Source organism: Pseudopipra pipra, chromosome W, assembly GCF_036250125.1.
Source record: "Pseudopipra pipra isolate bDixPip1 chromosome W, bDixPip1.hap1, whole genome shotgun sequence".
NCBI classification, from domain to species: domain Eukaryota; kingdom Metazoa; phylum Chordata; class Aves; order Passeriformes; family Pipridae; genus Pseudopipra; species Pseudopipra pipra.
In genome coordinates this window covers 58,363,755-58,388,148 of record NC_087580.1, presented here as the reverse complement: position 1 = coordinate 58,388,148, position 24,394 = coordinate 58,363,755, and the positions used below count along the sequence as shown (strand labels likewise).

The 24,394-nt window shown below is 44.5% G+C and overlaps 1 protein-coding gene and 1 long non-coding RNA gene across 5 annotated transcripts in view; both read right to left on the bottom strand.

The window, feature by feature from the left end:
- LOC135405138 (sorting nexin-2-like) overlaps positions 1-16,876 on the bottom strand; it is a 187,860-nt gene extending 170,984 nt beyond the window's left edge. For all 4 annotated transcript variants that reach the window (XM_064639851.1, XM_064639849.1, XM_064639847.1 and 1 more), the window contains exons 1-2: positions 16,751-16,876; positions 14,136-14,253 (exon numbers count right to left, since the gene is read on the bottom strand). In XM_064639851.1, coding sequence (XP_064495921.1) covers positions 14,136-14,253; positions 16,751-16,858 — 226 coding nt within the window. In that variant the 5' untranslated portion in view covers positions 16,859-16,876. The remainder of the gene's footprint in view (positions 1-14,135; positions 14,254-16,750) is intronic.
- LOC135405143 (uncharacterized) overlaps positions 1-24,394 on the bottom strand; it is a 547,777-nt gene that overhangs the window by 466,169 nt on the left and 57,214 nt on the right. The gene's annotated exons all lie outside the window — the stretch shown is intronic.

Here is a 24,394-nt window from a genome sequence, read left to right as displayed (position 1 = left end):
GCACACAAGTGGGACTCGAAAGCGGCTAGATAAGGTAAACACAACAGTCTCTCTACAAAAATAGACAAGGACACAGAGGCTCTGTGCCTCTTGTTAAGATCATATCAAGTACGAACCACACACGCAGAGTTAACAGAACTTATGCAATGGATAAAATCCGTAGCACCAAAACTGCCGTTGGTGAAAGCTCTAAATATAGAAATTTGGGATAAACTCGGAAAGCTCATGAGAGATAAGGCCAGACCAGGAGATGTTCAAGCCAATAACAGCATTCCTGTATGGTCCATTATTATGGATGCCTTACACAGAGCACAAAGATGAATAGAACACCCAAGCCACACCAACACACAATCCCCCAGCCCGGCTGTTAACCACAGCCCTAGTCCACAACATAGACATACACAAAGTGGGGGGAATACACCACACACAACCCGAACAGATTTAAATTTGGGGGATCTGCGCGGGCAGGCAGAGGGTGTTTGTGATTTAAGCGTCGGGTTAGATTCTGGTCTTAGCAGGAGCACAGATCATGGGGAAGGAACGGGAACCTTAGCTCGAGAATCCAGCTCACAGGAGCGAGGTGCAGGGCCCCGTTGCAGCAATGGGGGAGGGAACCCAGCAAATTCACCCCCTCAAGCTGCAGATGAACAGCGACCGCGTGTTCTGGTATGGGCGCAGACATTTTGCGCGCGAAACAGACCAGAACCTGACCTGTCTCTCCCGACCACGCAGCCAGCTCGTTCCAATCACAGGCATGGGGAGGGGGGAGGTCCCTTCCTGCCACATCAGTCATCCTTTACCACGCAGCTACGGGGAACCGAATATACCGGGGCCGCGGGTGGAGAGGCATTAGAGGATGATGAAGAGAGACTGGAGGTGGTCCCCCCGGGGAGAGAGCGAGAGGGCGGGCACAGGGAGATCGGTCAACCGGTGGGGTAGATTGCAAGGAAGCAATGTGCGTGGGAGATTGGCAAGTGATTCATGCATGTCCAGTCATATTCTGCCAGCGCTAGGCCCCTTAGTTCCAACCTTTGCCTTATGAGGTAACAAAGGAACTGAGGCAGTTAGTAAGAGAAACTGGTGTTTCCTCGACTCATACCTTTGCATATTTGGAGATGTTGAGTTCAACTTACGTCTTTACCCCACATGATTGGAAAACCTTGCTGAAAATGGTTCTAACAAATACATAGTACAGCACTTGGTTGACGGATTTTCAGGAGAATTGTGCAGTGTATGCGAATAATCCACAAGCAGGCATAACATGCAATCACTTAACAGGAGAAGGGGAATTTGCCACAGTAGACTCACAAGCAGGCTATCCCTGAGAAATTTATGAAGTGATTGCAAAACTGGCTTTAAGAGCAATGAGAAAACTCCCAAGTACAGACAGAGACAGTAATCTGTCCTTCACAAAGGTTTTGGCAGGTTCTACTAAACCCTTCTCTCAGTTTCTCGATCGGCTGCAGGCTGCTTTAAACAGGCAAATTGAGCATGATGAAGCTAGAGAAATGCTTTTTAAGCAACTGGCATATGAGAACTTGAATCCAGATTGTAAAAGAGCTTTGCAAACTCTCCCTAAAAGGGAAAGCTGCAGCATTGCTGAGATGGTTCAAGCCTGCCAGGGTGTTGGGTTGGTCGAACACCAAACTGCTTCTCTGGCTACAGCCTTAAGCGTGCAGCTGAGAGTGCAGGAGGGAGCAAGACCTAAAAGCGGTTGCTATAGATGTGGTGCTGCTGATCATTTTCAAAGGGATTGACCTAAGAAAACCCCCACACCAGCGTGCCAAAAGTGTCAGCAAGGGAAGCGGGGGTCAAAAAACCCCTCACAGCAGGGAAACTGGAGATGGGGGGCGAGGTTGTGCGCCCCGGCACAACAAACAAATTTGGCTCAGGAAAACAGGCTGGCGATCTGTGCCCCTCTACCACAGCCAGCGCTGAGCTGGATTTATCCAGCAGAGAACCAGTAACTATAACATCCACTGCTGTAGTGTTAATTCCTACAGGGGTTTGGGGACCATTGGCCCCAGGGGTACATGCACTGTTAATAGGGAGATCGTCAACCACTAGGATGGGTTTGTTTGTTCTGCCTGGAGTGATAGACTCCCACAGTGAGATTAAAATAATGGCATGGACTCCAGTACCCCCCTGTCACATCCCTACAGGTCAAAAGATTGCCCAATTGATTCCCTTTTTCAGCGTGTCTCCTGCTGGGGAGGGGGAGAGGGGCTCAGGGGCTTTTGGAAGCACAGGTGAGCCACAAATCTATTGGGCAAGGGCCATTACAACAACACAGCCTAAGATGATGTGCCAAATAGATGGGCATGGATTCACAGGCTCGGTGGACACAGGGACCGATGTTACCATCATTAAGGACACAGAATGGCCTCCTGATTGGCCTACTGTTTACCCGACTTCGACCATTGGGGGGAGGGTACACAAAGGCCCAGGCAGAGTGCTCAAATACGCACAGTGCTGGGGCCAGAGGGACAAGTGGCCAAGATAGCTCCTTTTGTTGCTCCTATACCATGCATGTTGTGGGGGAGAGACATCTTGGGACAATTTGGCACAGTCATGCAAATTGCTCCTGCAGACAACCAGGTTTTTCAGTAGGGGACATTGATCAGCCGTTCCAAGGACAGATTAAGCTGGTTTGGAAAAGTGAGGATCCTATATGGATTGATCAATGGCCCATAAAAAAGGAACAGCTTGCTCATCTAAGAGAACTTGTAAAGGAGCAGCTTGAAGCAGGACACATTGTGCCAACCACCAGTCCCTGGAATATACCTGTGTTTTGTATCCCCAAGAAAAGTGGCAAGTGGAGGATGTTGCATGACTTAAAGGCAGTTAACTCAGTAATAGAACCCATGGGGGCATTGCAACCAGGACTCCCTTCACCTGCTATGCTTCCAGCAGGATGGCTGTTAATAGTAATTGATTTAAAGGACTGCTTCTTTACCATCTTTCTGCACCCTGAGGATGCTCCACGGTTTGCCTTTTCTATCCCCGCTCTGAACAATGCACAGCCCATGCAGAGATACCACTGGGTTGTTCTTCCTCAGGGGAGGCAGAACAGTCCGACCATATGTCAGACTGCAGTGGCAAAAGCTATTCACCCCATCAGAAGGCTTTATCCTTCAGCAATCATTTACCATTACATTGTCAGAGACTGAAACAGTTAATGATTTATGCATTCTAGACTTTTACAGGCTTTTGACTTTTGCATTATACCTCTGATGGGCAAATGGGCCCATCCCTCCATCCAGTGCTGAAGGTGTCAAGCCCTGAAAAGGCAGGAAGAGCCAAGTTTACCATGTCCTCCACATGAACTCTGCACCGAAACGTTGGAGGCTTTGTTGCTATGCCCCTCAACTCTGCCATCATGATTGCCAATCATGAAAGGCGGGAAAAATATTGGGGGTTCATGGCACGGCCGGTGACACTACCCTATGGAAACAACTCCCCGCCTCGGGGGAGGTGCAAAAGCATGCTGAGGGTATATATATTGACTGGTGACTTTGGAGGTTTGGGTTTTTTCTTCTCCCCCACCGCCTGCGAATCAAGACCATTGCTTTCAGGATTACCAAGTTGCATTGCTGGATCCAGTGGGCGGTGACTATATACGTTTTTTCAACTCTCATCTTTTCTTTTTCCTTACTCTCCCTTACTCTTCTCCTGTCTTTCTCTCCCCTATGCATTTTCTCCCCCCCAAAGGTTCACCTTGTTATATGACAACACCCAAAATGCTAGCATACCTGTTGATACAAAATTGTTAAAATAAACCTTACCAATATATGTTTTCAGACACCGATTATTCAGTGTCGTTTCACTCTAATCCACCCCAAGGGAATTATTGATAAGAACCTGGGTTACCCCCTCCCCTTTTTCTGGGGTGGGTCGTAACATACATAGACGACATTTTAATCGCCATGGCCAAAGAGACTGAATTGCAATACGTTGTTACTGCTTTAACCAATGCTGTCCAAGATGCAGGATTGTAGGTCGCTCCAGAAAAAAATCCAGCGATCGCAGCCCTGGACTTACCTTGGATGGAGAATCACACAGCAGGAGATCTCGCCCCAGTCACTTCAGTTTAAGGTAAAAGATACCTTAACCTTAAACGAACTGCAAAAACTTCTAGGAGCTATCAATTGGTTAATGCCTATTTTAGGCTTAACCACAGAGGAGCTACGCTCCCTGTTTGAACTGTTAAAGGGTAACTCAGACTTAACGTCTAGCAGGTCTCTGACTGCAGAGGCAAAGCAGGTGTTAGAGACATCCACTAAGGCAATCGAGAGCAGACAAGGCAGAAGGAGAGATCCTGAACTGCAAATCTGCCTTGCTCTTTTTCCTAGCAGGTTCCAGTCATTTGCAGTTTTGTTTCAGTGGGATCAAACTGAAAAGGATCCACTGAGGGTCCTACAGTGGCTGTTTCTGCCCCATTCACCCCCTAAAACTGTGTGGACCATTAATGAAATGTTTGCCAAGCTTGTCATTAAAGGCAGAGGATGTCTACAGGAGCTGGACGGACAGGACCCTGCGACCATCTACATCCTGGCTACAAAGGACAGCCTCGATTGGCTGCTGGCCGAAGATGCAAGATTTCAGGCTGCCTTGGCAGGCTATGATGGTGACATTTCTGTACATTACCCTAAACACAGGCTTTGGGCAGAAATTGGTAACTTACCCTTAAAAGCCACAACCAGATGCAAACACCAACCAGTAAAAGGCCTCACGGTCTTTACTGATACATCAGGACGGACCAGGAAAGCTGCGGTGACATGGGTAAACCCTGCTACAGGACAGTGGGAACAAGAGGTGCAGACCATGAACCAAGGTTCTGTACAGGTTCTGGAACTGGCTGCTATCCGTATTGCTTTGGAAAGGTTTTCAGAACAACCTGTTAATGTAACAGATTCTTGCTACGCAGCAGGTTTAGTATCCCATCTCAAAGGTTCATTCCTTCGAGATGTTGCAAACCCTCACTTGTTTGCTGAAATGCGTACTGTTTGGTTTCTTGTTAACCACAGGAGGTTTGATTTTTACATCATGCACATAAGATCGCACACAGAAATGCCAGGGCCCATAGCAGAGGGGAACCAGAGAGCGGATGCAGCAGCTATGTTTAACACAGTGCCCAGAGTCTTAGAGCAAGCGAAATTGTCTCATTCATTTTTTCATCAGAATGCATGCTCACTGAAGTTACAATTTCAAATCACACTCAGTCAGGCTTGAGACAGTTATGTCATGCCCAGATTGCCAACAAATAACTCCAATGACATCTCAGGAAGGAGTTAACCCCAGGGGATTAGTGGCAAATGAGATATGGCAAGCAGACATAACACATATACCTGAATTTGGCTCATTGAAATATGTACGTTACAGTTGACACACACTCAAAATACATCACTGCCACTGCACACACTGGGGAAAAGGCAAAGGATGTGATAAGGCACTGGCTTAGCTGTTTTGCAATGCTGGGTACCCCAAAATAGATCAAAACCAATAACGGACCAGCTTACATATCAGAAAAGGTAAAAACCTTCCTGTCAAATTGGGGAATTTCTCACTCCACAGGCATCCCACATTCACCTACGGGACAGGCCATAGTAGAAAGGGCACATTGCTCCTTAAAAGACGTGTTGCTTAAACAAAGGAAGGGGAATTCCATCTGTAGCCCACAAGAGCATCTGTGGAAAGCAACATGTCATAATTTTTTTTAATTGTGACAGTGCTGAAAAAAGAATGAAAGGCAACACAGACCTCAGGCATTCTCCTCTCCCAAACCACCAGTCATGATGAGGGATCTAATTTCAGGACAGTGGATAGGACTGGTAGATCTTGTGACATGGGGGAGGGGTTATGCATGTGTATCTACAGGAAAAGAGCTGAAATGGGTTCCTTCCAGGTGTTAGACCTTACCTAGGTACATCCCCACAGCAGCAAGAATCAGAGTAATGCAGAGTTTAAAAACACAGTTATGTTTACCAATTGATATTGATGTTTACATTTCAGGTTTACAATTGAAGATGACCAAAGTGGCAAAATGCAGAGTTTACAAAAACCCATGAGTGTGTATGTGAAGAGTGAAGGCGGCCGCCCGTGTGAGTGTGTGTGAGTGAATAAAAGAGCTGTGTCAATGTATAAAGCACCTTAAACTCCAAACACCTTATAAGAGTATCACTACCTCAGCCACATGGTCGCATTGAGAAAATTTAGTTTACTACGTTTAACTTGCTCTTGAAATAAAGTTGATTTTTCCTGTTTATATAAACCCTGAGAAAAATAAAGGTTACAATTTTATAGGTACTACACAGTTGGGCCAAGGCCCTTAGGTTAATAAAGCTGTTTTTCCAGGTTACACGATACCCCTTAGGAAAATAAAGGTTTAAGGTAATACAAACCGGTTTAAAAGGTTAAAGAAAACATTTTCAATAGATATATAAGCCATTAAGGAACCAAAGTGAGCGATGTGCTGGGTCACTGCGATACTATGGTAATTGTTCAAAGATAATTGTTCAAAGGTATTCTGCTGTTTGCACTGTTGTTATTGCATTGTTTTCGTGACTCGCCTTAAATATTTAGACTGGGGGAGATGTAGGGATGTGTCCTGAGAATGTAGAGGGAAGCATTCTGGGAGTTGAAGTCCCCGGACAGCATACTGGGGAACATCAGCAATGTGTGCTGTGCTGTCATTGATCAGGTGGTCACGTGTCCTCCAGAGGGTTTATAAGGAGGCACTTTTCTTTTAAACAGATTTGGCTGCTTCCCAACTGAGCTGCTGGGTCTTGTCTCTTTATATTATATTAATATATCAGATAAACCTACTCTCAGTTTCAAGCCATTCCCCCTTGTCCTGTCACTACATGCCCTTGTAAAAAGTCTCTCTGCATCTTTCTCGTAGTCTCCCTTTAGGTACTGGAAGGCTGAAATTAGGTCACCCCAAAGCCTTCTCTTTTCCAAGCTGAATAATCCCAATTCTCTTAGCCTTTCCTCATAGGAGAAGTGCTCCATCCCTCTAATCAACCTGGTGGCCCTCCTCTGGATCCACTTCAATGGGTCAATACCCTTCCTGTGCTGGGGACTCCAGAGCTGGATGCAGTACTCCAGGTGGGGTCTCATCAGAGCAGAGTAGAGGGGCAGACTCACCTCCCTTGACCTGCTGCCCGTGCTGCTTTTGATGCACTCCAGGATATGATTGGCTTTCTAGGCTGCAAGCACATGTTGCTGGCTCCTGTCCAGCCTCTCATCCACCAGCACCCCAAAGTCCTTCTCGGCAAGGCTGCTCTTGATCTGTTCATCCCACAGCCTGTATTGATATTGGGGGTTGCCCAGACCCAGGTGCAGCACTTTGTACTTGGTTGGGTTAAACCTCATGAGATTCCCACAGGCCCACTTCTTAAGCTTGTCCAGGTCCCTCTGGATGGCATCCTGTCCTTCATGTGTGTCAACCACAACACTCAGCTTGGTGTCATCTGCAAATTTGTTGAGGGTGCACTTGATCCCTTGATCTATGTCATTAATGAAGATATTAAATAACACTGGTCCCAATACGGACCCCTGAGGGACACCACTTGTCAATGATGTCCATCAGGACTCTGAGACATCGACCACTACCCTCTGGATGTGACCATCCAACCACTTTCTTATCCATCTAACAGTCCACCCAGCTAATCCATCTCTCTCCAATTTAGAGAGAAGGATGTTGTGGGGAACCATACCAAAGGCTTTACAGAAGTCCAGGTAAATGACATCTGTAACCCTTCCTTGTCCACTGATGGAGTCACTCAATCACAGAAGGCCACTAGTTTGGTCAGGCAGGACTTGCCCTTGGTGAAGCTGTGCTGGCTGTCTTGAATCACCTCCCTGTCCTCCATGTGCCTTAGCACAGCTTCTAGGAGGATCTGCTACATGATCTTCCCAGGCAGAGAGGTGAGGCTGACAGGTCGGTGGTTCCCAGGGTCCTCCTTTCTACCCTTTTGAAAGATGCCCACTAAAGCTGCTCTCTCACTCCCGCTCTGCAACTGGACAGAGGAGAGAAAATACAGTGAAGGATTCATGAATTGAGATAAGAGTTGGGAGAGATCGCTTACTGATCACCATCACAGGCAAAACAGACTCAAAGTGGGGATATTAAATAATTTATTACTAACAGGATCAGAGCAAAAGAGTGAGAAGTAAAATAATCTTAAAAAAACACCTTTCCCCCACCCCTCCTTCCTTCCAAGTTCTACCTCCTTCCCCTCAGCAGTGTAGGGAGATGGGGAATGGGGGTTACGGTCAGTTGTCACTTCTGCCACTGCTCAGGGAGAGGAGTCCTTCCCCTGCTTCCCATGGGGTCCCTCCCATGGGAGACAGTCCTTCACAAACCTCTCCGGCATGAGTCCATCCCACGGGCAAAACTGCTGCCACATGGGTCACTTCTCCATGGGGTGCAGTCTTTCAGGAACAAGCTGCTCCAGCATAGATCCCCCACAGGGCCACACATCCTACCAGGGAAATCCTGCTCCAGCATGGGCTCCTCTCTCCATGGGCTGCAGGTCCCTGCCAGGACCCTGCTCCAGCATAGGCCTCCCATGGGGTCACAGCCTCCTTTGGGCATCCACCCACTCCAGCATGGGCTCCTCCATAGGCTGCAGATGGATCTCTGCACCCAGGTGGTCCTCCATGGGCTGCATGGGGACAGCCTGCCTCACCATGGTCTGCACCATGTGCTGCAGGGAACCTCAGCTCCAGCGCCTGGAGCACCTCCTCCCCATTCTTCTCCACTGACCTTGGTGTCTATGTTGTTGTGCACATGTTCTCACTCCGCTCTTCCCTGGCTGCAATTTACATCTGCACAATAACTTTTTTTCCCTTCTTAAATATGTTATCACGGAGGCATTACTATCATTTCTAATTCGCTCAGCCTTGGCCAGCAGCAGGTCCATCCTGGAGCTGGCTGGCATTGGCTCTACAAGACATGGGGGGAAGCTCCTAGCAGCTTATAACAGCAGCCACCCCTGTAGCCTCCCTGCTACCAAGACCTGGCCACAGAAATGCAATACACATCCCCAATTAGCTCACTTGCGTTGGTGATCAGCAGATCCAGTATCACATCCCCTCTGGTAGGACCTGCTTTAGGAAGTTATCCTCCATGCATTCCAGGAGTCTCACTATGCTATTTTCCAACAGATGTCTGGGTGGTCGAAGTCCCCCAGCAGGACGAGAGCTTACAAACATGATGCCTCCTGTAGCTGGAGCAAGAAGGCTTCGACAATAGGCTCCCCTTGATCAGGTGGTCTGTAGTAGACACTGACCACAAGGTTCCCTTTGTTGCCTCGGTCTCTGATTCTGACATACAGGCTATCAACTTGCAACTCTTCACACTCAATGCGCCTCTTGATGTAGAGGGCAACCCCTCCATCCCTCCTTTCTCCCCTGTCTCTTCTGAACAGCCTGTAGCCATCGATAGTCACACTCCAGTCATGGGATTCATCCCGCCAAGTTTCAGTAATGGCAACCAGGTCATAGCTTTCTAGCAGCACACTGGCTTCCAACTCCCCCTGTTTGTTGCTCATGCTGTGTGCATTGGTGTAGAGGCGCCTCAGCTGGGCTGTCGGCTGTGTCGCCTTCCTAGAGGAATACCCCTGAATTCCTTTGAGATATTTCCCTGGTGTGGTGGGGGAAAAAACAGTTTTCCCCCGAAGTTATAAAATGGTAACCCCCCAGGGGGTTGGTTACCCTTGGGGTTGAGCCAATGAGCGCTTCTGCAAAATATAAACATATCACCCAGACTGGAAAAGAAGAGTTGTAGTTGTAGTAGTTGTTGGAGAGAGTGGCCATGTTGTGAAAGCCACGAGTTGAGAGGCCCAGAGCCCCGTTGGGGGCTATGGCCCCCCCCCCAGCCCCCAGATGGGCTACAGGGACTTGGAACAGTGTTAGACTGGGATAAGTATCTGTAGCTAAGAGCTGGGGGAAGTTTCTCCACTGTAAGCAGCAGGAGCAGCGGCAAAAACAGCAATGGTCGGAGACTGTGGTTGAGCCAAGAGATAAGGGAGAAGCAGCAGAGACGGCACGTAGCCAAGGAAGACACAGAGTTGTCTGAGAGAGAGCCAGCAGCAGAGAGAGAACTAAGCTCTACAGAGAGAGAGAGTTTGGGTAAGAACTGAAACAAACTCCCCAAACCCCTCTGAGACCTCCTAGAGAGGAGGAGCAGATGGACTCTTATTGAGAGGAGTCCTGGAGTGCTACAGCACCGAAAAAAGAGGAGCTGAGAAGCTCAAGGCATCCCGGAGCTGGACCGAGACGGCCAGAAGAATGCGGAGGAGGGCTTCGTCCCCCCGCTGCTCTGAGACAGAGCACAGGAGCTCTGATAGAACTCTTGAGGCAAAGGTCTTCAACTGAAAGCTGCCCGAGACATTTTGACTCAGGGGTGAATCCCCTGAGGAAGGGACCTTCATGGGATGTCTTACACCCCATGATATGACGTGGTGAGGCGAGTCTTGTCCCTGCTATGCAGTCCACGGAAGAGGAAGACCCTCGCTTGGAGTCGAAGGGCCGAGAGGGGCTTGGAGATCCCCCTCGTGTGTAATGAAAAGTGATCCAGCTACAGCTGCTGCATGGAAGAGAGAGAGAGAGAGAGAGAGTGATGCCCTAGAGACACTGCTGCTCTGAGAGTGGAAAGGATCTCTTCCTTCTTCCCTCCTGGACTTTTATTTAGAGGAAGAAGAGATTTGATCCATTGTAAATACTGCTTTATCATGGTAGAGATACTTGAGATTGTGTGTGTAATGTATTATAATATTTATTTGTAAAGTCATTGTAATATAATCCCTTCCCCCCATTTTGAGTCTTGTGTGGTGTCTGGAAAACCCATCTCACACCGGGCTGAGATGAGGGAGGGGGGCTTGGACTCGAGAATTTGATTTTGGGGCTCTCAAACCATTACACCTGGTTGTTGGCTTCTGTTATCTCAGGAGTCCCTGGCTTGTCTCCATAAAACTGCAAGTGTGCTCCAGTGTGGCCAGCACATTTCAGAGTCAGCGGCAGAGGGCCCTCACTAGCACCCTGTCCCTCTAACCTTTGCCTCTCATCCCACAGCTTGCCAGGGACAAGTCTGATATTGTCTCCCTCCCTCATCACATCTAGTTTTAAAGCCCTGCCAATGAGCCCTACTAGTTCCCAAGCAAAGACTCTCCTCCCTTGCTGAGAAAAGGTGAATCCTGTCTGATGCCAGCACGCTCGGTGCTGCATAGGCCATCCCATTGTCAAAAATCCCAAAATTTTGGCAGTGACACCAGCCACAGAGCCATGTATTAATAGACTGGGCCCATCTGTTTCTTTCAGTGTTGCTGCCTTCAACTGGAAGTATAGAGGAGAATATAACTTGTGTCCCAGGTTCCCTTACCAACTATCCCAAGGCCCTGAAATCCTTTTTGATTGCCCTTGGACTACATGTTGCCATTTCATCGCCCCCTACGTGGAAGACCAGTAATGGGTAGCATATACAATATTATATAATGTCCCTCAGGGGTCCATATTGGGACCAGTGACATTAATGACATAGATGAAGGGATCGAGTGCACCCGCAGCAAATACAGTAAAAATAAAAAACTAATAGGATTTTCACTGAATTCTTAATTATTTTCCATTTCTCTTAAGACTGTTTTAGAGAGTTTGCAAACTAATCAATAAACTTGCTTATGACACTTTTAGAATGTAAGTTGAAATATATGCAAATATGTTTGATAAGTTGAGAAAAAAGGTAATGGGCACATGTATACACTTATCTATATAAAGCAGCCCAGAACTAAATGCTAAAAACTTTATTTCAAAATAATTACATCAGGGTACAAACAAAGATAAGATTAGGAATGTATTCAAAGCAGACTGCCAACTGACTCACTAATAGGAAAAGTGTTAGCATTGAGAAGTATTTAGAACCATGTTTTGGTACACAATATATTCTAAACATTACATCTCCTTTCTTGAATAGTACATGCTCCTACACCTGTAATTGTGACAGCAACCATAATTCATATAAGGAAAAATAGACTGTAGAAAATCAACATCAAAGTAGTGACTGATCAAGGATTAAAAATAAGTGTCATTGACCAATTCATAGAATAATAGAATCAGCTAGGTTGGAAGGGACCTCCAAGATCATCAAGTCCAACCCTTGATCCACTACAGCTGCAGTTGCTAGACCATGGCACTAAGTGCCACATCCAGTCTCTTTTTAAAAATCTCCAGGGACGGAGAATCTACCACTTCCCTGGGCAGCCCATTCCAATGTCTGATTACCCACTCTGTAAAGAAATTCTTTCTAATATCTAACCTAAACCTCCCCTAGCACAGCTTGAGACCATGCCCTCTTGTCTTGCTGATGGTTGCCTGGGAAAAGAGATCAACCTCCACCTGGCTACAACCTCCTTTCAGGTAGTTGTAGAGAGTGATGAGGTCTCCCCTGAGCCTCCTCTTCTCCAGGCTGAACAGCCCCAGCTCCTTCAGCCTCCCCTCATAGGACTTGTGCTTGAGTCTCTTCACCAGCCTAGTTGCCCTCCTCTGGACCTGCTCCAGGACCTCAATATCCTTCCTGAACTGAGGGGTCCAGAACTGGACACAGTACTCGAGGTGTGGCCTCACCAGCGCTGAGTACAGGGGAAGAATCACTTCCTTGGACCTGCTGGCCACGCTGTTCCTGATACAGGCCAGGATGCCATTGGCCTTCTTGGCCACCTGGGCACACTGCTGGCTCATGTTCAACTTCTTGCCAATCCAAACTCCCAGGTCCCTCTCTGTCTGGCTGCTCTCCAGCCACTCTGTCCCCAGCCTGTAGCGCTGCATGGGGTTGTTGTGGTCAAAGTGCAGGACCCGGCACTTGGCCTTGTTGAACCTCAATTACTTATCAAAACTTTCATACACGTCTCTCCAAAACATCCAGTACTGTCAAATATTAGAGTCCAAATCTTACCCTAGTGAAATGCCAAGACTGATCCCATATGTCGGTTTCTCACCTTTTTTTAATAATAAAAAAAGTTTTTCAATAAATAGAAATACCCTCCAGCTTGCAATATGATCTGAATTTTCAGTCTTTGTAACTGTAAAAAAGGACTGGGACAACTATAAATGGTTAGACGGTAGAAAACAAGGCTTTAACTTGTCTAGTGTTTTTAGACACACACAAAGTTGAATATTATTACATAACAAGACATGCTCTATTACCATCAGCAGAACAAGTTATTAAATAGCTAATATTGCCACACTATGTAGTGACAGTACATATCACAGACAAACCTGTATTTAGTAATCAAACTTAACTAAAGCTAGAGTCCCACAAGAAAAAATCCTGTACATCGCTGTTAAGATCTTAAGACACTTAACTTTTCTACCAAATGAGCTTCTCAAAGTGCCATTACTTCAGTATGTAATTCTTAATAATTCCACTTTAAAAATATGTATTGTCAAGAGTGTAATAGTGTTTACTGCTGAGATGACAACACACAAATTTGGTGAAAAAAATCCCCAATTTTAATTTACTACTGAAATTTAAACAAGACTCATCTACCCCTAAGAGAAGTCACATATCACTTTAATTTCCCTAATAAGCAAGATTAAGTCTTCTACTCACAGTTCATAAAGAAAAGGCTACACTACAAAACAGTTTTCTAGTAATATTCAAGCAGTAGCTAGATGTGTTAACAACAGTAGAACAAACTTTGCACAAATGTTTTGCTCAGCTGTTTTTCTTTTTATAGTATGCCACTTTTCTTGCAAATTATTTCACATTCATAAGTGACAGTATATTGCAGAAGATCATAGGACTTCAATTAAATAGGTGATCATTGAAACCAATAAAGAATGATTGACAAAGGCTAGTGATACTCCTAATATCCAAAGGAAAATATTACTTAATGAATTTTCTAGAAAGTATATCTTCAACAGGTTGAACAATGTTTAAGATTTACAATATTAACTTGCTTAAGCTTAAAATCAGAGTTTCCATTGCAAGGGTACTGCTTCACATTTCCTTATAGACATGGAAATTACCTTTTACAGCATAAAAAGGTTTTCTTCCTCACAAAAGCACACCCCTTAAAGTCCAAGAGGAAAAGAGTCTATGCAGCCACATTAGAAGAAAAAAAAAAAGCAGTTACCAGCAAAGAAGTCTTCTCTATCATCATCTGGCATGATTTCTGCTGGCTTTGGACCATTAGAGTTTGTGCTGAGGTCTTTTGTAGGAAGACTTGCTGGCTCTGGAGATGAAGGACTTGACTGTTAAAAAAAAAGGTGAAATAGCAGAGAACCAGTTGTCACATATCAGTATATAAGTATTGCAATAAACATCCTTTCATTGCAAAGAAACAAAGCAAGATGTACAGAAACTAAGACTGGTCAGCAATTTCCATTTCCTACAATAACAATGAACAAAGGATACAAACTAGTCAGCAGCTCTTTTTCTTTCTGTCAGAAAAAAAAAACCAAACCATTTCCTCAAGCTTCATTTACATTAAAAACTGCTACAGAAATATCTAGAATAGGTTTAATAGCATTCTGAATGTAGTTTGATTATGAAGGTCGTTTTGGAAAGGCTTATATTTAGATTTTTAGTAATTTTTTCTATGTAGAAAAGTCTCTAAGCATTTCTTACCAGTTTTTCAGAGATTAAGTGAACAAGTTAGCTCCATTCAAACAATACACAGCTGCTTGCAGCCATAAGAAATTTCAAAATTTCATTTTTACTTTTCACAATATACATGAAATTTATATTTTGTTGGAACAATGTTAGGTGAGTTAACAAAATCTCCTCTTATAAAACAAATGCTAACACTGAAGCTATTTGGAAGAATTATTAGCAGTCTTACAGCTTTTCCACTGCTTATCTTAGCCAAATTATACGTAAAAACAGAACAGCATGTCTTCTGTCAGGTGCAAAAAGAGGGAAAAAAAAGGGGGGGAGGGGGGGAAAAGGGGGAGAAAAAGGGGGGGGAGAAAAAAAAGGAAAAAGAGAAGAAAAAAAAGGAGGGGGGCAAGAACAGAAATTAATCACACAAAAAGCAAGGTAACAGCTCCAAGATTAAAACAGTTAGGAATCCTCTCAAAGCACCATAACCTTCACATAAATTGGCTTTGGACCTCACTGTTACCTGCCATACTCTCCTCTCTAGTTAACAAACATATGATCAGGATTAAGTCAGCTCTGTTTTCATTTTAATAGAGCTGTCATTGCCATTTAGAAACAGCTACTTGATGAACATTATAGGACTACAACAACGCTGAAATGCATAAGTTTAATTAGACCCACACCATGACAATCATTCTTCTCTGGACTAAGGTACCCTGTACATTTAAACAATCTAGCTTTAAGCTAGGGAGAAGTTCAAACTCAATCTTTGTGGCCTCTTCCTTCCAAATTTGCTAGAAATTCACAAGAGCAGGCTTCTTTCCTAAGCGCTCTACTTGATTAAAAGTAAAACAATGCTCTGTCTTCAAAGCGTCCCTTTAAGCAATGAGGCTGCCCTTTGCTACTTAACTACTTTCTTCCAAATAAACTGACTACAAAAACAAAGCAGCACAACAGAGCTGTCGACCAAACCACTCAATACAAAGTGCATTTCTTCACCTTTTTTTCCAGCTATAGAAGTTTTCAGAAACTATTTTTAATCATTAAGATGAGGACTTTTCATTGTTAGACTATGGTTTAGGCATTAATTCTATCACGTCTCTTGGGGGTTTAATTCAAGAGAAAATCAATAAAGAAATTATTTATGTTTTATTGGTTTTTCTGAAAGTACAAAATCAGACTCCAATAATACACCCTGTACCACACACAGTTGTGCAGAAGTCTATTAAAATAGTTCTTGACAACTGCAGGTGAACAAATCACATAATTTGTTATTCCTTCACAATATTTTTCCACGATTTTTTGTAGCATTGCACAAATTATCTATAAAAAGAAAAAAACCAAACCAACCTTTTTAAGCTACTTCAGAGAAGGCAAGTGTCTTTAAAAATCACATTTAAGAGCCTCTTTACTTACTGACATTTTAAGGACAGACAACGGTCAGAACAAAACAAAGAAATACACACTGATCCTATCACCAGGGACAGGAAACTCTTCAGGAAGAGGAAAACAATTTTCTTTTTAAACGGATAACTGTGTACAGGGAGAACAAAGTTTTTCCATAAGAGCCTAGCAGAGGTGAAATATGGCTACAACTTAGAAAAAAGTTCCCACTTTCATGAAGACATGAGCATTTTTCAGAACTAGTAAGTATTTGCACATTCAGTTGTAATGGAGTTTACTTATTAGACTCCTGACATGGAAAGCAAGAGTGATTTACAGATGTATGCACCACACATTTTTAGGTCTTTTGGACTCTTGATTTCTCTGAACAATTGCAGGTGTGATACTTGGAGAAAGACTTTTCCGTGGGGCTTTTTTTTTTTTTTCGACAGGAGAAAGACTTCAGGGGAACAGCAGAGTCCACGCGGGGCAGACGGCCCCTGAGGGCTCCTGGCGAGGCAACTCTCCCCACTAAAAGACAAGGGCCAAGGAGCCGCCGCTCCCAGAAAAGAGAGCGGCGAGGGCAGCAGCTCGAGGCCGAGATGGGGGTGGGAAGGGACCCCCGGTAATCGGGGAGAGCCCGACGGGCACGGGCACCGGCACCGTCACACTCCACTACAGAGGTCTGGGCAACGACTGGGCCCCACAGTAACGGACTGCACCAGGAAAGGAGAGAGGGCGGCTGCAGGACGGGCGGATTCTCACCTCCAAGGTAGATACGGGGCTAGCAAAGATGTTCTTGCCATCCTCCAGCACCTCAGAGTCGATGGAACATACACCCGCCAATAGTAAAGACTCTCTCTCCGCCGCCATCTTCCCCTCCAGCCTGGGTCATCAGCTCCACCCTCCTGCTCTCACGTGACACATTGACCCACGCCTCCTCGCGACACGTGATCCGAAGAGCTAGGAAGGGAAGGAGGGGGAAAAGGGATAGTACGCGCGCCTACGTTGCCGCAGCTCGTTGTTTTCCTGCTGCTGTAGAGAAGTATCGCCGTGGTTGGACTGGCGTGGTGCCAGCCTCTCGCATTGTCGGGATCGTGTGTGTCCGCCTTCCTCCCTCCTTCTCCGCTGTCTCTCCTCGTAGGACAAGATGGGAACGGAGAACTAGGGGGAGAGACTTGCGAATGTGAGTGCCCGCGCCCGTGCCTGCTGAAGGGTGCCTGCTGAAGGGTGCCTGCTCTTGGGCCCGCGGGTTCCATCGCGGGGGGGTTGCACACTGGCAGAGCAATCTTTCGACCTTGCCTGGAGTGGGCTCTGTGGAAGCACTGGGATGGCTGTGTATCTGCCTAGGCCTGGCTGGGATTACTTTGCCTGGCATGAGTAAACCTGTAGATGTAAATTCTTGCATATGCGGCTTTTGCTTTACCTATTAAACTGTCTGTATCTCAACCCACGAGTTTTCTCACTTTTACTCTTCTGATTCTCTCCCCCATCCCACCACGGGGGAGTGAACGAGTGGCTGCGAGGTGCTTAGTTACCAGCTGGGGTTAAACCACAATAGGCATCATCATCCATCTGCATCTTTCTTGATCTAAGCATCCCTGGAGTCAGTCTTGCTACAGTTACTTATCTATGATGCCAGAAAATGGGATGCTGGGATGCTAGGATGCTGGTGTTAACTCTCAGTAGTCCAGGGGTATCCTGTATTCTTCAGGCTGGGGACTGTCTCTTTGCTGTTCTCTTTGCAATGAGCTGGAGTCCTTTAAGTCATGCTTACTTAACAATAACTGTGCAGTATACAATGTAAATATATATATATCTTAAGAAAGTTCATACAATTCCATACTATAAAGACTAATTGGTACAATAGTTAGGGAATGAGATTTTCCTAACATTTTCCTGAGTTCGTGGCTCGGCTTCACAAATGAAGATTTGGGAAAGGCTCTATCCACATTTGTTACAAGCACGCTGGTGGCTAAAAAGGCCAATACGAGATAGACACGTCCGATTGCAAAAGGCACAGCAGAAAGACTCCTTAGGTGGTATATTCTGCAAGACACGATTCTTTCTGCGTTGTCTTTTCTCCTCAAGAGTGATCCTGTGTCGCTGATAATGTCGGAACGGCCAAAGCGACACGAAAAAAGGTTCCAGCAAAGTTTATTCCAAGAAAAAAGCAGGGACAACCCAGGGCTGCTGCGCAGCCCCTTGAGTACAGTTTTTGAACACATGTAATGCACACGGATAGGACAGTTCAAACTTTCACACCAGAATTCTTACAGCTAATAGGTGCATTTTCTAAACTCTACTTTCTCACAACAACTTTGCTCTTTCTCAAAACAGCCCAGTTCTTTCCCACAACAGTCCCGAGCACCTGCTCTTATTTTTCTCTCATGTTGACGTTCTTCCCAACCACTCTCGTTCAAAACAGGTCCCCGTTCTCATGAGACAGTGTTCTCTGCTCCCACGGGACAGCTTCTTCAGGATGCATCAGCATGTTGTCAGGACCAGGGCCTCCACCCTCAGTCCTCTCCTTCAGTCCATCTCAGGGGTATACTTTGATCTGGTCAACATCTATTGCTTCGTCAGTATGTGCCAAGGTGCTGACAGACCCGCTGTCACCCCTGACAATTCCCCCTTTTTTGTATTTGTGCGACAAAGATGGCCTTAACAGTCTGCTGCAGGGCCCTTTGCAACAGGCTGATCAAACAGGGCATCATTAATAGCACAACCACAATAATTACCAAAATCAGCAATCCTGTTTTTATGATGGATAACAGCCAACCAGACAAACCCCATTTACCAAACAACTTATTTAACCAATCCCATCCATCATCAATTTGTAATTTGCGGACACCTTCTTTCAAAAGCTGAATGCTTCTGTGTATGGATTCACTATGGTCCGACAAATTCATGCAACACATTCCTTCAAAATCTTGACATTCCTGTAAAGTATTTTTAAGTCTACACACATATATATCTACACAGTTTCTCTCTCTCACACAATCTCTCTTCAGTCATTCATTGGTGGCCACCTCAGTCACATTTCACTCACACATAGCTGGAATTTCTATTATACTTTTACATTTTAATTACACACTTTATATTTTAAGTAGTTATTGGCTGTGTACTTCTCAGTTTGTCATCTTTGGCAGTCACGTCCAACAACTGTACCTGGCCTGAAAAGGAATACATACAAGGAATATAAGGCCTAACAAATTTAAATGAGATCTACTCCGATTTAGCATCTGTTTATGCACCTGCATGGTCTCTTTCCCCCCTTTTTATATTTTAAAATGTTCATTTGATGTGTAAAATGTTTTCTTGACAACAATTTGTCCTATAAGTGAGTTAGGAATCTCTGCATAATTGTTTTAGCTCTGGAAAACCAGCAAATTACAACATTACTTGTCCTTACAGTTTTTCAAAACTTCCTAAATTGTGGAGAATTAAACCAATGTCTGAGTTACATGAGTAATGTGTGATTGGCAGCAACACATGATTTCTGTCTATAGTCGGTACCTAGAAAAATGAATAGATAAATCACTAGTACAGTCTACTAATACAGTTTGAAATTCAGTGTCTTCTGTGAGAAGCCAGTCCAAGTTGTCTCCGATGTCTGGGATGTAATTAACTCTCAGCTCTTGTTCATCTGCTTCTTTTAGTTGTTCTTCACCTTTAATAAAAAAAAACTCACAAATTTGTTATTAATAGTTCAGTCAGTTTTAAGTGGGTATCATGGGTAATTTTGCAGTTTTTCTTTGAAGCTGAAGGCCTAGTGATGATTCTTTGCAGTATAATTCTCTCTGTAGGAGATAGGTTCTATGGCTTGGTTTTATGAATTTTTTCCTGGAGCATTCTTCAATCCTGCTTCTCAAAGAACATTGGTTAGAACAATCACATTTAGTTTTTGCTCATCTTTTTAGGTCTCTAACTTCTGTATTTACTTTTATTTTGCTTTTATCATTTTGAGCAGCATTTTATCATGTACTGCAGAAAAATTCTCTCCTATTGTAAAGGAAAACACTGAATTCCAGGAAGGTCACTGTAACTTCAATAAAAGCAAATAGCAGCTTTCATTATGAAGAAACAGTTGGCTGTTCAAAATCCCAGCATATGGAAATCTTTCAGAGGATGGGATTACTGATTTTTATAAGGTCTTAGTTGCATAATTTGATTAAATATAGTTTTGTATCTTTTACTTTTCTATTATCAAGCCACACATGGCTTGTGATTGGAACAGAATTCACAAATTCATAGGGCAGATTCCTGCCTCTCTGAATATAAAAAAATGAAACTGGAGAACAGTCATGTCCTTTTAAAACTTAAGCAGTCTCATCCAGCCTCTGAAACGATATGATCAGCTAGGATTTATAAGCAGCTAATTCTGAATTTTTGCTGATATTTATATATTTTTCTGGGATATGCATGAAAACTTTAAACATCTTATTTAAACAAAATAGGTGTAACAGTTTAACTTACATCAATGTATTTAAGAAGTTAACACTCTTAAAGTAGCTCTCAACTTTAGCAATTTACATAAAGCCACAGTAAAACTCACTCAGGCTGCTTTAAACTAGGGTTTTGCTCATAAGAGTATACCAGGGGATCCAGAATGCACACCTTGCAAAGCAGCAACAGTTCTGGTTTAAGCTTGTCACCTGATAACAGGGACACACCTCTGCTGCTTAGCACAGGGACTAGGACAGATGCAGTTTAAACTTGAAACACTGTCTGTTGTTAGGCAGTTTCCTGTATTATATCTTTAGATTTTATCTCTCTTTCCACAAAGGTGGAAACTTCCAGCTAGAAACAGTTTATTTATTTTTCCCTTTTTTCTCTGGCAAAAACTGCCCCTGTCAAATAAGATATTTTTGAGCTAGGTATTCCACCAAATAAGTCTACCTTAAAGCTTCTTCAACAATCTCAAAAAACCTATCTGTAAAATACAGAAGCAACGAAAGAATGTTTACAGAGCTGTTTGAGCAGGGGGGGAGAGGGAAGGTAGAGCAGCTGTGCTCAGCAGCTCTGCCGGAGAACCGCTCCCCCCACATGCATTGGAATTTTCTTATCACAGGCAGTTGTCAGCAGTTACTTTAAAAACTCTATTTCTCCCTTACATTTATGTATGTATTTTAAAACAATTTTGGTTATTTTAATGAACAACTTCAGAAAACAGTTAGTGAGACTATGTTATGAAATTGTAAGACAATTTCTTTCTCCAATCAGAAGGTTGCAAAGTTGCAATTTCTACAAAACAGGATATTTTGATTCCCCTCCCAACTCTGAGGGAGTGAATAAAGTTTTTGCTTAGTTACCAAGCAACAGACCATCTCTATCATGTGAAATACACTCTGTTTCTTTCTCTGGCAAGGTTGAATCTTTTCAAGGGAAGACTTTTTACTTTTCCTTTTCCTTTTTCTCCTGGCAAAGAACTTTGTTTCTTCACATACACACACAGTAACAATAATATTGTGAGCTCACAAAAACACATTCAACAAACACTACAGTTAACACAAGAATTAACAGAAATATCAGAAGGCAGTTTTTTTGCCCCCCCTTTTCTTTCCAACCCCCGGTAGGGATCGTCGTCTTCAGGCTTCCATGACACCAAACTTGATTTGTTGCATATTTTTCTGTGTTTTATCTTACACACATTGTGAGACTGAAACAGCCAATTAGTACATGAACAAAAAATAGGTAACTCAGGCTGCGAAGAAGCAAGAAAAGGAGGTAGATGCTGACTTTTAAGTTAAAGGCTTATACAGGGACGGGCTTTGCTGTCTTGTTTTCTGCCCAACCCCCATTGTTCTAATTTATCTCTGTCCCTCTCCATTCGCTTATATATCTTGATTTGAATTTCTTTTCTTAGTTGTTTTCTCGGTGGAGTTATCTGGTGGAAAAACTGCTTTTTCTGCAACAGTGGCAATGGAGAGGGGGGGTCCTTACTTCTTTTCTGTCTCCGGGAGTGAATTATTAAATTTTTCTGCATTTTTTTTGCTTGGAGGTGTAGTTCAAGGACAATTCATTACATCGGCAACCCGCTTATCTTTCTGCTTGTTCCCCTTTTGCTGGACTGGGCATTCAGCCTTAAAATGTCCTTGCTTTCCACACCCATGGCATCTGGGATTAGGTCGAAGGACAGCAGCTAATGCAGTCATTTTATGAGCCACCGATCCCACCTTAGAGCATGCTGCCACCATCTCAGGGATTGATGGATTCCCAGGCATTGCCTCGATTATTCTTTGGCAATCCTCGTTAGCATTATCTTTAGCTAACTCCAGGCAGAGCCTTTGTCTGAGATCTTCATCGTCTACCTGCTTTTCCAGTGAAGTGGCTATGCGTTCTACAAATTGCAGGAACGGTTCCTTAACCCCCTGTTTCACTGTGGTATACTTAAGCTTTGGAGCAGCTAGCTCCATTGTTTGTATGAGTGCTGACATTCCCATACGCTGGCATTGCTCTAGCACTGCAGGCGGCCACTGACCTTGAACTTGAGGGTTTGAAAAAACTGGACCCGTTCCCATAAATGCATCAACACCAGCCCCCCTTCTCGGGTCTCCTTGAGGCAGCTGCATGTTATCTAGTGCTGCTCTCTCAGCGAGCTTTCTCCAATTTGCTAGAAATACTTGATACTGAATCAGTTGAAACAGAATTTGTCCAAGATGTGAAATATCATAGGGTGCTAATTGATCTGTATTTATCACCCTTATCAGTCTCATTACCTCCGCGGAATTTATCCCGTATTTAGAGGCACACATTTGCAAATCTTGTACCACTTTCCACGCAAATGGAGTGTGCTCATCCTGTCTTCCCGAGCCTGGCACCGCCTTGAAAACCGGGAAAGCCCCAGGACCTGTAGATGCAGCTGCATCACACGTCTCAGAGGGATAACCAATCCTGTCCAGCAGATTCCAGTCCTCCATTTCTGCTGCCTTTTGTTTTGCCTGATTCCAAAATTTGCCTGGATGTCTAGGCATCACAGCAACAGCCACAGGGGACAGAGTCCACGGCTCCGCCGCCCTCCGAAGGGGCTGAGAAACAGCTCCCCTGTTCCGATCAGCGACAGAGGGCTGGCAGGCAGCTCTCTCCATGCTATCAGTGACAGGATGACTAACTACAACCTCCTCATCCTCATCACTACTAGGCAATGCAGCATGAAGTGGATCATCCCGAGCTTCAAACTCTGCTAGCTGCTGCGCAGGGGTTCTATAGGAAGATGGGGTGATATCTGTCGGGGATGTCCAGTACTGAGGCATTAATTGCTCTTCAGGTGTAACATATTTACGACTTGGCTTAGTGTCAGTTTCGCTATTAATTAAGCCTCTGTCCGAGCACTGCAAAGCCTGCAACTGGCCTGGATTGCTGCCAGCTGAGTCTCCACCTGAATTTTTCAAGGACTCTGACTGTTCTTTTTCTTTTTTAGTATCAGTTGAGCTCCCTTCCTTGGAATTTGGAGTATTCTGTGCTGAAGCTGACTTAGTTTCATTTTCTCCTGTCTGCTGTTCTGCCTGCCACTCTTTCAGAGTATCAAACAGCCAACGCCAGGTGACTGCTAGATCATTCGCATCTTTCGATCCCTTAGATATTTCATCCCACAGTTTATCACCGACCTTTCGCCATGCAGATATACTAAACGCGGTACTAGACGTGGCCTCAAAGCCCTGCTTATCTTTCTGGGAAACTGCATTTCAGAGTTTTAGTTCTTATATGAATTATTGCATAGATCGTTGCCTCCCATACTCTTCTAAATCTTTCAAAGTCTCACGGAGCAAGTGCTAGGCAAACACATGAAATGCAACTTAACGTAGCAGCTTCAAAGCCTTATTTTCAGTACTATAACAACACACGTCGTAAATTAAATTCAGCAACCTTGACATTCTTTCAGTTAAGGAGGGATTTCCACGTAGATAGAACTACACTTTCCTCCTTCGTTATGTACTGTCCCATTGTTAAAATATAGTCCCCGGTGGCAGCCCCGTTAGCTTACCTAATGAGGGTCAAAAAGTTCAGGTCCAGACCATTTCACGGGAACTTCCCCGCACTCAAGCTTCACTGGGCTCCGTTCCCCCTGTGCCTCGCCCCACAGGTCCAATCTCTCTCTAGGAGAGAAAATCCTCTGCTCTTTCCCCCTCTAGGAGGGAAGTCACGGCAGCTCCGCAATTGGAGATAAATCCGTCTTCAACGTTGCAATCACGTCGGCATCGCCAGATGTCGCTGATAATGTCGGAACGGCCAAAGCGACACGAAAAAAGGTTCCAGCAAAGTTTATTCCAAGAAAAAAGCAGGGACAACCCAGGGCTGCTGCGCAGCCCCTTGAGTACAGTTTTTGAACACATGTAATGCACACGGATAGGACAGTTCAAACTTTCACACCAGAATTCTTACAGCTAATAGGTGCATTTTCTAAAC